The sequence below is a fragment of the Rhea pennata genome, chromosome 15 (genome assembly GCF_028389875.1).
Source record: "Rhea pennata isolate bPtePen1 chromosome 15, bPtePen1.pri, whole genome shotgun sequence".
NCBI lineage: Eukaryota > Metazoa > Chordata > Aves > Rheiformes > Rheidae > Rhea > Rhea pennata.
The window spans coordinates 1,674,237-1,687,991 of NC_084677.1; the positions used below are offsets into that span (position 1 = coordinate 1,674,237).

Genomic DNA, 13,755 nt, shown 5'->3' on the forward strand with positions numbered 1-13,755 from the left:
CGCCACTCTGGGAGAGCTGCCCTGGCCCAGCCCGCTCTTCCGCCCGCGCCGCGCGGACGCGGATTCACGTTCCTGTCAGGCGGCGCGGCGCGCGCCGGCGGGCGGGCGGGCGGGGCGGGGCGCGCGGCGCGGCGGGGCGGGGCGGGGCCCGGCGCGCGGCGGCCCTGCAGCACGCAGTATGACTGTGCAGCTCGCCGCGTGACGCGCGGGCGGGGCCTCGGCGCTCATTGGCGCGCTGGGCGGCGGCGGGGCGGGGCGCGGCGGCGGCTCGGCGGCAGCGGGAGGTCGGTGGCGGCGGCAGCGCGGTTGGGTCGGGTCCGGTGCGGTCCGGTCCGGTCCCCTCGCAGGCCGGCAGGATGCTGGAGATCCAGCTGGACGATGGCGGCGTGGGGGGGTACCCGGGCGACGACTACTGCTCGGGCTCCGTCATGTCGGAGCGGGTGTCGGGCCTGGCCAACAGCATCTACCGCGAGTTCGAGCGGCTCATCCACTGCTACGACGAGGAGGTGGTGAAGGAGCTGATGCCGCTGGTGGTGACGGTGCTGGAGAACCTGGACTCGGTGCTCACCGACAACCAGGAGCACGAAGTGGAGCTGGAGCTGCTGCGGGAGGACAACGAGCAGCTCCTCACGCAGTACGAGCGGGAGAAGGCGCTGCGCAAGCAGGCCGAGGAGGTGAGCCGCCGCCGGCGGGCTGCTCCGCGCTGCCGCCGCCCGCCCGCCCGCGCCGCGCCCCCAGGCCTCCCAGCGACCATCTTGTGCGGCCGCCGGCGGGCCCGGCTTTCCTCGCTGCCGCCCGCCCGCCCGGTGAGCGCGGCGGCGGCGGGGCGAAGCGGCCCTGGGGAAGAGCCGCTGCCCGCTCGGCGGCGCCAGGCCGCAGCGCAGGCCTCGCCGCGCCTCGCGTGTCCTCCGCGCAGCGCCGTTAGCGCGCCCCCTCCAAGCGCATCCTGCCGAGATAAACACACATACATATATATAGTGTGTATTTTCCTTTTTTTTTTTTTTTCTTCTTCTCCCTGTGAGGGCAGATCGGTGAGAAAATGGCTCTCTCGCCTGCTCCGCAGACTTGTACTTTATCGCACAGCATCTGCCTCTGGCGCATCGCCGGCCGCCTCAAGCCGGGAGGCAGATGCTGCTGCGACAGGGTCCCCCCCTCGTTGAAAAAGGTGGAAAAGGGGGAAAAATGAAACAAAATCCTTAGCTGTGATTTCAGGCTAATTCTACAGTTTCAGAGTACCAGCCAGAAACGCAGATGACTTGCAATTTGTCCTAATCTGTGGTCAAAAAAATGCCTGCTTCAGAAATCTTGTTTACTTTCTGCTCTGTGCTTGTCCTGCCTCAGTAATGGTGATGGTTTCACTGTAGTGGTCCAGCGCAGCAAGAGAGCTTGATAAATCTCAAGACTAAGTGGTTCATTTAGAGCAAAAAAACACGATTTTTTTTTAGAGATACAGAATTTGATACCTGATTTTTTTTTGAGTCTTATTTTTACTAAGCCTGTAAATCAAGCCTTAATAATATAATATCTCAAGTTAGAGCCTGCAGTCTCTGGGTGCACGGACCTGCTTTTGCCTAAGCCATGCCAGAGAGCACTGCTGCTCAGCCAAAGGGGGGAATTTGAAAGTGGATCGTAAGACAATTCCCTCTGATGGAAGAAAAGCAAAATCCTTGGGTTGCCAAGACATGGCAATGGCCAAAAGAGAGAAGGGAGGTAACATCTTTTCTGTCTGCTTGCTGCAGTTGCCTCTGTCCCTGCTGAAATCAAGAGCATTTCTTTCAGCTGTAAATGAGGTCTGTGAACCACAAGGTTTACTCTCTTGCCTCCTTAAGTAACAGTCTGTGAACTGGGATTAAGGACTGATAGTGGAAAGAGTTCATCACCTGCCACATCATCCTCATTTCTTTACATGGTTACTTAAAAATTATTCTTTAACTTAAAGTCATCATATTTCTTTTGGCCATTTTTTGGATGAGGAAAGAGTAGAAGACTTAGAAGACTACTTTTAGGCTTAATTAGTCTTTCTAAGAGATGGATTCTGATTTGATAAACAGTAATTAATGAAATAGCTTTTGAATTCAAGAATGTAAAGTACCAAAAAATATTTTACCAGTGTTCTTGTTCCTTGTTAAGCAAGGAAGTTCCTTGTATATGATTAAAGACGAGGAGGATACTCATGGTCTATTACTGAGAGCTAGAGCCAGTCATTAAAAATTTAATCCTAATTTTAGTTATTTATTAGTAGACTAATAAGTAGTTTAAAAAAATCTTATGCATATAGGGATTTAAAAATGATTCTGAGTACATAAGACCTACTAAACCTTGCATAGAGCCAATGTTTTGCAGTTTCTGAGAAACAAAATTTTCAAAAGTGCAGTATTTTCTACAAGCAGACAACATACTTCTATGAGAGTGAATAAATCCCTATTGGAAGGTCATATAGGGAATATATGGCTGTTACTTTCTTTGCATATAACAAAAAACACATAATTTCTCTGCACCTGTTTCCCATGTGCTACTTATTGTGTTGTAAATTACATGAGTTACAGAGGTGGAAATCTGTATGCATTACAGAGAATTCTGCTTCTCATGAATTATTTGCAAATCAACCAAAAATAATAATAATCCCCCTCCCCAGTTTTCACACTAGTCTGTATATTGCTGTTATGTGGCAGTGCCCATAGTAACCAGGGAAAGTCCATTCCACTTCCTCATGCAGGGTTCAGCTTTGTGTGCTGTGCTGTAGCTGGAGTCTCTGCTTTACCACTTTAAATGGGAGGATCCTCCTCTGGGAACTGGATTTAATCCCAGTAGTGATTTCTCTCTGTATATTACTCATAAGAATCAGAGTGACATGGAGATGTTGGGCGCTGAAGATGAAAAATGGATCTTTTCTTTATAATATCATCAAAAGGCCCCAAGTTCTCATTACTTTATATTAGTTTATTAATTTAAATTTAACAAAAACCACAAGTGGATATTGTTCTGTGGCATTAGAAAGCACATTGTCTTTTCTTGTTAATCACCACAGCAGAAACAATAAATCTTGCCGTTAGATATTTATGAAGAAGTTGTGCCCAAACAAGACTCTCCAGGTATGTTTTGTTAACTTAGGGCTACTGTTAACACTTCTCATTTAGCTTTCACTAAATACTCTGTAGGGAAGTTTTCCTTCTCAGTATGTTTCTGGCTCTTTCTTTAAGAGGAATGTATAAGTTTTAAAGCAATGTTTGCCAGAAGCTAAATAGCAATTTATTTTCTGAATGCTTTGGCTGCAGAGTGACTCAATATTTTCCACTTGTCCTGAAATAAGACAGAAGAACCACCTAGTCAAATAGATTGAAGATACAAGTTAATTGAAATAAGGCTGGGCTGTCAGTCCCTGTGATTTTGGGGCTTAGGACACAATTTTTTGGTTTTCCTTGACCTTCAAGCTACTGGGGATAGGGCACTACACCAATTTTCTTGGTATTTTCTTCCATTTGTTTCATATTATGTGTGAATGTATGGTAACTGTTTCATGTATGACATGTATTTATGCTACTGTATAGTAATGCATGGTATTTATTTGTTGGTTTTTAACTTTATCCCTTGAGGAAATGAAGCTTGTGTGATTGCTCTGTCAGGTCATTCTCCCGACTACTTAGAAGGAGCATGGCAGGGGCTAGGGTTCTTGTCATTGGACAAGAGAAGAACTAGAGAACACCCATCAAAAATCCCTACGGAAAGAAAAACGAGCTTTGGTCCACTGTTACTGTTAACCACTTACTTTATATAAGCTGCTTTTCTGATCTTCTGCGTTCTTTTTCTTCTCTTGAAGAAAATCACCACTACTAAATTTGGACACGTGTGCATTAACTACTCATTTCTGAGAATGCCAGTCATGTTTAGGCCGTAATAAGATCAGTGTGCAAGTATAAATGTGTTTAGAAGCTTTTGCAGATTATGAAAGCAGAAGCACAGGATCAATAGGTGTGCATTAGAATCACTCCTTGGGAGTCAGAAGAGCAATGCAGATGTCCAGGTGTGGAGTTGGCCCTCTGGCCTCTTGTAACATGACTACCACTTACAGTGAAATGTAATTATCACGAGGAAAAGGCAGTGAATGTCCAGAGAAGCAAAAGTGCATTAATATCAAGGTAAAATCTACAACTGATCGATGACTTGCAACAGCAATTAATGCTCATTAGAAATTTTAAACTGAATGTTCATTTAACTTAATTTTATGCCATATACGTATATGTAAGTTCTTTATACTGATTAGTACATCCGGCTTCCTAATGAAAGATTCCTGTGCTTAGCATTCTGCACTGAGGCAACCTCCATTGGAAAATGGCGTAAGAAAAACCACTGTCTCAGTAAATGTGACTGTTACTTCTAAATAACAGCTGTTCTGTCTGTGGCAGTGAATCTGTTTCCAGGCCTGAGGAGTAGAAAGGTTTTGTTTACACTACCTGTATCAGAGTTGCTTTGGACTTCCCTATTCAGCTGTAGAGACAAGCTTTAAAACCCCGCGGAGAGTTGAGGCACTGGTGTTGCCCTGTAACGGAGCCTTCTAAGCTGTGAGTATCCGTGTGTCTCCAAAGTCCATCAGAACCGACTTGAGAGACGGGGCAGTGCGGCTCCAGGTTCCCCATGATGTGACACGTGCTTCTCTGGTGGCACAGCAGTGTGGTTGCTGCTGCAGTATGGTGAAGTTCCCAGTAGACTGTTGTTGAGTGTTTGCCTTCTAGGTTTCTCTGTGTACATACTTGTGCTCTGGGTATTTTCCTGAAAAGGATGCGCCTTTGCTAGCATTGCAGCTGCAGCACTCTTTTTCTCTAGGTACATCGGTGCCGTCCTTCCCCTGTTCCACAAAACAGCAATATCTGTCTTCTGAAAGCACTTTGCTGTGGCCGTTGCATACCCTTTATGAGTTGCTGTCCCCATTGCTGTCTCGCAGTTAAGACAATTTGCCTCCAGGGTTTTGTTGGAAGATCTGTGGGCTACGCTTTGGGGAGAAATGATCCTTCTGTGAGACAGCAGGATTGTAGCTGTTAAAAATTTCCATGTGGCTTAAGGTACCTGAAGAAAACTTAGGCAGGTTTGGCAATACTGCAAGTTTGCTATCTACTATCTGCATCTTAAACATAAAGACCTTTAAATATCCATCCTCCCCAGTACGTTAAGGGATACTTTAGATAGTGTTTCTCCCTCTTGCACTAATACGGTTTAATGAGATGGTGAAGGAAGGTTATAGGAGTGATGCTTTGTTCTCAGATATCTGCTCTTCTCCACTGTGAACACTTTTTTTTTTCTCCCCCTCCTTTCTGCTTTGTCTTTTCTAGTTCTGTGAAATGAACCTCACAGTCTGGGAAGGCGCTTGCTCTTTCCCCACCCTGAAATCTGACCTCACAAATAGCTGATTGATGGGAATTTCTGCAGCTGGATGGTGATCTCATACCATCAGAGGAGAAAAACATGCGGGAATAGCAGATAGCAGATAAAGAAAGGCTTTGCCTTTCAGGTGGATCCTTTCTACTGTCTTTATTTAAGAGTGACTGGCAATCATGGAAATGTAGACTTAGTTAACCACTGTCTCTGTATATTCTTCAGACCCCTATTTTCCTGTTCCTGATGTCCATAGGCAGGATTAGATTTCACTAACAGAAGGAGCAGTGCAATCAGTGTAGTTATTAAAGGGTTCTTCCAACTTACTTTCAGTCTTCTTTTTTTGTTATAATCTTGATTTACAAGAGCTGTTGATCCCCCTCCCAAAAGAGTGTTTTTTTGTTTTTTTTGGTTTTTTTGGGAAAACACTATGATATTTCTTACGATTATCATTTTTTTTTAACTGAAGGTGCAACTGTTAGATTTTTTTATTTATGACACTTTCCTCCTTACATGTTTTAAGGTTCCGAAATACATCCCTTCAATTGTTCCAAAGTTTAAAAAGCAACATTAAAAAAAAAGTGTCTATAAATTGATCATGTCTTCTGGACATGATCACAGGATTTTAAATCACTGGAGTATTAATTGTCTTCTCCCCATTTTTCTGCTATTTTTTTTCCAGGGATATCACTTGAATATGGTTCAGAATTGATAACAATACTGCAAATTATAATTAAAACACAACACTGAAGAAAAAAATAACTTGATCTATTTTTAAAAGTAAAAAATAACAAGAAGTGTTTCTGGAGAAACCCATATTTTGGATTTATACCTAAGTAGGCAAGCACTGATTGTTACAATTCTCATTTTCTTCTTTCTTTCTTAGATAGTAAAATAAACATAGTAGCCATCCTGACTAACAGTGACAAACTAAGTCACTCCTTTGGCTCAGTCACTCCTTTGGCTGTGTTAAAGATGGTAATATTTTGACTATGAATAGGACTTTCTATATGGAAAATTACACCAATAAAAGTAATTAAGACTGTAAAGTAACTTTTCATTGTGTGTCTCCTGGTCCAGGACCAGGCACAATGTTAATACAAATAATAATGGTAAAAATAATTAATTATTTTTTCCCCTAAGATGAATTAAGATCATTCACTGGGATCTAAGTAAATGATGTTTTTTCTCTATTCAAGTTTAATAACTTCTTGCTGTAGTTTTGAATTGCTTTCTTTTCTGTCCATGTGGCATGAGGGAAAAGACTATCTGCAAAGGTGCAAGAGCAGAAGCCACTTCTTCTCCCATACTTTTTAGTATTAAGAAAAGCAGTCTGACCTTCTGTGTTTACATCCTTGTTTGTGCACCACATCATCAGAAATTATAAAATGAGTAGGCACTTGATAGGGTGTATACTTGAAACAACAGAGCAATTAAAAGTGGCTTGACAGCAGTGCAGCAGCCTGGAAAATAGAGACTGTGCTGGTCTATTCCTGGGGCCTTGTCTGCCACTGAATCTTTCTCAGGGACGTACTAGTGAGCTCTGGTTTTGTGATGCAGGGAGATGTAGAAGAGATGTGTCCTTCAGCTAGTGAGAAGCAAAGCTGGTCTGGCCTAGGAGTACCAAAGGGCTTAAGAATAACAGTTTGCCCACAGAGACATATGAAGGGAAGAAAAAAAAAACTCACTATGAATCAAATTATTTATTCTACAACCTGAGGAGAGAAAAGTCAAAAAATCTATTCTTAAATTTGTGGGTGATTGTGAATATTATGTTGGTGTTGGATGAACTGTATAAATATGAAGCAAACTCAATTCAGACTAAAAGATAGAATGCTTTGGAGTTAGGCAGAACTGAAAATGTTCTCATAGATGTAGAAGGGTGTCCTTCCTTCTACTGTCTTGGTCATCTCTCCATAAAAAGCTTGGGTGCGGAAATTTAGTCTATACAAAAATTGTATAGGCTTCTCTTTTAGCATGTTAGAGATGCTAGTATTTGACAAACAGTTGTGGGAATGGCACGTGGTACAAACACGTAAGTAAGTATTCTGAACTTTTTTCGAATTCTAATAAATTGTAGGAAATCTACATTTATTCAGCAAAACAACTTAGACTCTCAAGTTTACCAGCTTCATTAACTTAAAGCTAACCAAATAGGTTTGTGACAAGCCTTAGAAACTAGTTATATGATGTGTATTCCTGAATTGCTTCCTTACGAACAGCGAAGCTTTCAAATTATAATGCCCATCAGTCCAAGGACGTTACCCTCTGGTAAGCTTATGTGATTCTTGCTAATCTTGGAGGAAAAATCTATATCCGAACATAGGTCCTTCTTGCAAATCCTCTTTATGTCGCTCATGCTTATGGCAGTTACTAATATTCATAAATAATGTGTTATTTAAAAATTACCTTGAAAGTAAAAGTAATCTGAGCAAACAATACAATCTATTAATTTATTTAAAGAGCAATTCAAAATAATTTTCCAGATGTTAGTTACCTGAGGCAATGGTCAGGTTTCCCCACAGCAGGCTTATCTACATAAGCCAAACTATAATTCTGTTCCTGTTCCATTTCTCCTTTACCCTTTGCTGTTAACTCCTGCCCAGTCCCAGAGTTCGGTGGGGCAGTACTGTTCAGATGGTGCCTCCTCGAGATTAGAGTGAAATCTGAGCAGCCAGCTGGATCCTCTCCTGACTACCACGGTGGGAACCTGCTTGGCGTTTCCAAGTGACTGCACCGTGTGTACCAAAATAACTGTTTTTTTCTCGTAGTGCATCTGTGAGCCTTGTAGGCTAGATTTCAACTCGTGCTGTCCTTTGCAGTTCTTCTTTGCTGCTGTGTGAGAGTGAACGAATGCGTGCATTTGTCATTTCAACTGTCTGCTGCCTGCTTGGCAGTGATTTCAGTTCTAGGCTAGGGAGGCCAAACTTTCAATTAGATATATCTAATTAGTCAGTTTGAGATTGCGCATTGATGATGGGAAAATTGATGATTAGTCAGCTATTTTTCTGCATGTCCAGCAAAGCTATGCATAGGTCCTGGCAAGTACCACCGTCACTTCATATCATGTGAACAAACGTGGTGATATGAAATCCCTTTTGCTCTGTCAGGAGGTGGTCAGCTTCCAGAATCAGTGCATTAATGTTTGTTTCCAGTTACTTTTTAGGCTTTTGGACTACAAGTACGAGGTCCAGAATGATGTCCTGAGAGCTATTTTCCACTTGTTAAGGTAGACTCCTTTACTTCAGATGTCAACAGAAGTGTTAAGGCCTTCTGTTCCTGAGGTGGCTGAAGAGAGTCTGTCTCCACCAGTCATGGAAAGTTGCTGCTCTCTGCTTCTCTCTCCTGCTCCAGGCAGGATGTGATGCTCGTCAAGATCTGGGGAGGACAGTTTTAGACTTTATTTTTCTTTCCCTTTCTACCTAGGGCTTGGCCATCTCAGCCTCGACACATCCCATCTTGTGGCATGAATGCTAGTGGCCTCTCAGTGCTAGAACAAGCCTGTGGGAGTTACCAGTATGAGAAGAGGCTTGGCAAAATGAACTTTTTTTTTTTTTTTTTTAACCATGTTTTTCTCCCCTGTTCAGATGTCAGTCATCCTGAATTATTTACTGGATCTGAGGGTGTCCAGTCTTTTCCTTATCTTTCTAACTTCATTCCTCTCTCACTGGTGCAAGATTCCCCAGTGTTCACAGAGCAATTGTCCTCAGATTCCCAGAAGACCTGGCTGAGGCGAGGGACCCTGCTCCTTGGAGGAGCTGTTGTGGAGCCCACCACTGAACTGCTGATGGACTGCAGTTCCTCTAGCTGTCTGTAAGGCAGAATTTTCTGGTTGTTTCAATAATACTCATTTGGAAGATGAGTGAGATCCAGATCCATATGGCTCTTCTTCCCCATGTGGTGTTTTTTGTGGAAGGAGTTTCCTGTCTGACATGTTCCAGGTTTCTCCCAAAAGATAATTCTAAAACCAAAATTAGAAAATTAACTAATGTGTTTTCTCCCTTCCGCTTCAACATACTGAACTGAAGCATCTTTGCACGCTGCATATTAAGAGGGGTTTGTTCATCTCTTTAATCTTCAAGGTCTGTTAGGTGTCCCCAATGGGGGCAACCATGAGGAATACGAAGGAGTCAGACACGCAAAGACAGTCAAGTTGGAAAACTGATGGTGGAAAACCCTGTTATGAGACTGCCAGGGGAAAATGGGGCTTCTGGAGGTGGCTGATTCCACCAGAGTTAAAGTTACCTTGCTGAGTGTCGTCCCTGCCTAGGACAAGTGAGCATCTAGAGCTCTAGCTGTGCTTTTATCAGTTGTGGTGCCTTCGTGGAGGCAGAGGTGGGTGGTTCCAGCTGACCTTTATGGTACAGGACATCCTAGGATCTTGTTCAGTGGCAATCTACGTATGGACAAATTGGAAAAAAAAAAAGAAAAAGTGCCCCTCAATGATCACGTTTTTTTTTTTTTTTTTTCCCCAAGATGTGTTGTCAGATGCACACTAGCTTTTTGTTTTCTATCAGAATCCTTCTGAAACTTTTAGTTCTGGGATTATGCCGTAATAAAAATGGACTGACAGGGCACTAGTTTATGTACAACATATAGAAGAACTCAGTTATGGATAAATATCTTACCTTTCCCACTACAGAGGCACGTGTCATTTCAGGATATTCTAGAGTTCCTTTCCAACAATCAATCATAGCTCTGGGGGAAAAAAAAAACAAATATGTATTTTGGTTGACCAAAACCCTCTATATTTTATTACTCATTTATTAATCATTATAAAATACATTGTGTCCTACAGAAAATAGGACACTAGAACACACGTTTAAAGAATATGCTATCTAAATTCAATATGTCTCAGCCAAAACTAAAAAAAGGGTGTCGTGTGCTGACATGCATGTCTGTGCGCCCAGTTGCAGAGCGGAGAACCAGAAGACAGTGAAAATGGCTGGTTACTTACTTGGCACATCTCATATAGCAGGTTCTGGATCTTCTTTTGCTTTTGAGATGAAGTTAAGATGAAGGGTGTCTGTTTTCAGTAGAAGCCTCAATAAAATAAGGAGTGGATTTGAAGAGTTTGTCATGTTCATTGTAGAACTGCCTGTGGTGGTAAAATAAAGAAGAATCTGGTGCTCTCAGCATTTAATTTGTTTCGCTCACGGCACACATTCTCCTGCAGCGTTACTTGGGAAACGGTGCAGACTGTATCTCAGAGCTAAAATCGCACACAGAGAGAAGTTTCAGAGCTAAGATATGTTTTGAAGGAACTGATAAATTAAGTAGGATTTTTCTTAGCTAATATTGAGGAGTTTTATATTTCATCGTGGATTGACTGCCACTGTCTGGATCTGCCTTCCCATTTTGCTGTGTTGATCATTGCTAAGCTTTAATAGTCTTCCTAGGATCCTGTGCGATGGATTTTTTTTGTGGGGGGGGTTATGAAATATCCTCTCATTTATATTAGAGGTATTGGAGAATTTCTCTTGTCCTTCTCTAAATGATCTAGATTTGAGCTTTTGTAGCCTAGTTCTAACACTCATCTGACGTTCCACTAACAAATAACGTAGTCCTATCTCTAATCACATTCTGATCTTACACCCCTGCTGTGGAAGCTGAACTGTTATATTATGTCAAGATATAGCAGAAGTGGATTGGTGTATCTGCTGAGTATTTCAGGAGAGAAGTACAACTAGGTTGGTCAAAGTGCCATGCAGCTCTGAGACACCTCAGGATTATTTCTTACAAAGATCTGAGAGGTTACACATATGAGATTTTTTTCCTTTTAGACTTTAAAATGTGAGGGTGCAGTACAATACAATACAACACATACATAGTTCTTCAGCTAGAAACATCCTTTCATTTAGGTTGAATGAGAGGTTCATGGAATAGGGATGAAAAAAGTATTAAGAGAAATAGATAATGAAGGATGGCTGTGGCAGCTTCTTCATATTCCTGTAATGCTTAACAGGCTCTTCTTGCACAAGTCAATTTTCTTCTCCAGCATTACAGCCACATAAAGTAGCTCAGTAGCTTTTCACCATAGAGAGCTTCATTTTTAAGTTCTGTTGGGTATATTAGTTCGAGCTTGGAATCAGTTTGATCCTGAGTACAACAGGATGATTCAAAATAAGTACCGGTAGCTGATTTTAATTATTTAAATAGAGGTCTACCACTCTAAATAATCTGTTTTATTCTAGTTATCACTTTGTGGTTTTCTGTAGCCTCCTAGTGAAATGTTGCTTCATGCTGGTTCTATGCAGTTTAGCCCTGTGTATTGCAGTGTAAGGGAACAGAATATTTATGCATATGCTCTTAAAGAATTATGTTAGACATACTGTATGTCTTTTATTGGAAGATGGTAAATGACTTTGTTAGAGAAATAATGTTTTCTTTTTTTAAATTGTGATTTGAACATAGTAATACTTAAGCTTTAATAGATGTTGTTCTGTTTTCACATTCAATGAATGTGAAAACACTCTGAGCATTTTATTTTTAAAAGCGTGCTCAATTTAAGCTAAAATGCTGTGATTTTTATCCACTGGTTTGCATATAGCCTATAGTAGGTGCCTTCTGCCTCCAGAAAACTCTTCTGCTCGTTAGCCTAATTAAAAACCTTTGATCTGGAAGAGCTTTGGAATGAGGTGCAGTCGCAAAATGCAGCAGCGCATTCAAGCACAGGACAGATTAACGAGCGGTGGTTATTCTGCATGGGGGAGTGTGCCACGCACCTACTCAGGCTGTGCCGGCTCTTCTGTTATCCTCTCTCTGTAGGTCTCGATGCAGCGAAACATGTAGCAGATTTTTAACTTCAAGCGTGTTACAGATTCCATTGACCTCCTCGATGGTCTTTGCCAGGGTGTCAGGTTGTTCCTCTAGTGATAGCTGTCAGCTTCTTTCCTTCCTCAGTGGTAGCAGCTTCAGCAGATGCTGTAGTCGCTGTGCAGGGTGCTATCGTGGGCTGGTAGGCAGCACGACCAGGCCTGTTCCGCTGTTCTCACCAGTCTGCTGCCCGCTCTGCAGGACTCTTGATATCTGCTCTGCTACTAACTTCCAGTATGATCTTTGGAAGATGTAACAAAGTGAGGAGCCCAACTTTTTAATCTGTAAAACAATGATTTCAGCACCTCTTAGTATAGTATGTGGTTTAATTCAATTTTACATCCTAACCACCCTTTTTAGCAGCATTAGATGCAATTTTAGCATCTTTGTAATTATGGTTATTTGGGGTGGACACTGCATATATTTTGCCAGGCCTGACTTAATCCCATCTCCAGAGTTTACTTCCTTTCTGTTCCTTCAGCTAGATGACTTTCGTAGTGTAGCAGTTTCCCCTTAACTCAGACTGTACATCATTTGCACTGTAATTGTGGATACAAAAATACGTGTAGGTACATGTTTACAGAGCTGACTTTTAATCCTCACAATTGAAGAAAAGTTTACATTAGCCGTACATAATTATTAATTATTTCTTTTTTTAAAGACATTTGTTCCATGAGTATTAGTTCCATTATTCATTGTAATTGATGTTCTCTTTCTGTATTTTATCTGTTCAAACACACACACACGCGATATTGTAAATATTAAATATACATCTGTATACATTATGATACTGTTTTACAGCATCAGGGACTGTCTTGATTTAACTTGATTTCCTTTAGGTTTGATCTCTGCTGACTTCTTAGTGCATAGGATCTCATGTGGTCATCTTGCACTACCCCTGTAACTGTTTTGCCTCCAGCATTCTTAGAAAGACACCCACTCTTAATTAAAAACCTAGGAACATAATACCAAAAGGGACTTTCTGAGTCAGTATGTCCAATTCTTTTGAATTGCAGGCAACTGCATTGTATAATCTATCAAGCTTTGTAGTAAAAAGAGTTAAATATCTTGCTGCTTGCTCTTCTGAAAGTAACCTTCTTCTAAATTCCAATTTCTTTTTATTCGTGGCCTGTTTTTACTGGTATATTCTTGTGCCAGCATTGCCCTGAACTCAGCAAATCTCCCTTTATCAAGTATGTGTGTCTTCGGTGTATTAATAGAAAGCAGTGGTGTCCTTTCTGAGTCTTTGCTTGCTAAGTGATGCAAACCAAGCTCTATGGTTCGTCGCCTAAGAAAGGAGGGCGAGTTGGCCCGTGCTGAGCTCTCTGCTGCCGCAGCTCCCCGGTGACCTGACTTCTGGGCCCGCAGGTATTTGTGTCTCAACGCAGCTGGTGACATGCTGCTAGCCTTGCCTCATATTACAGGTTCTCCCATACCCATAGCGTTTGAGTAACCCTTTGCCACAGCTGGTGTTCGGATTGATCGTTCCTGCGTGTGTGGCCGGAATAATACTCTGTTTTGCAGATGCATTTTACCAGCGCTTTGTATAGTGGCATGAATGCTTGTCTTGCA

General features: G+C 42.1%; 1 protein-coding gene across 18 annotated transcripts in view; it reads left to right on the forward strand.

Annotated features, from left to right (window-relative positions):
* Nucleotides 1-314: 314 nt before the first annotated feature.
* The window catches only part of MAPK8IP3 (mitogen-activated protein kinase 8 interacting protein 3), an 86,326-nt gene continuing 72,885 nt past the window's right edge, over nucleotides 315-13,755 (forward strand). For all 18 annotated transcript variants that reach the window (XR_009959949.1, XM_062588005.1, XM_062588015.1 and 15 more), the window contains exon 1: nucleotides 315-674. Coding sequence is in view for 17 of the 18 variants with exons in the window: in XM_062588005.1 (XP_062443989.1) it covers nucleotides 357-674 (318 nt within the window). In the remaining variant the exon portion in view is untranslated. The remainder of the gene's footprint in view (nucleotides 675-13,755) is intronic.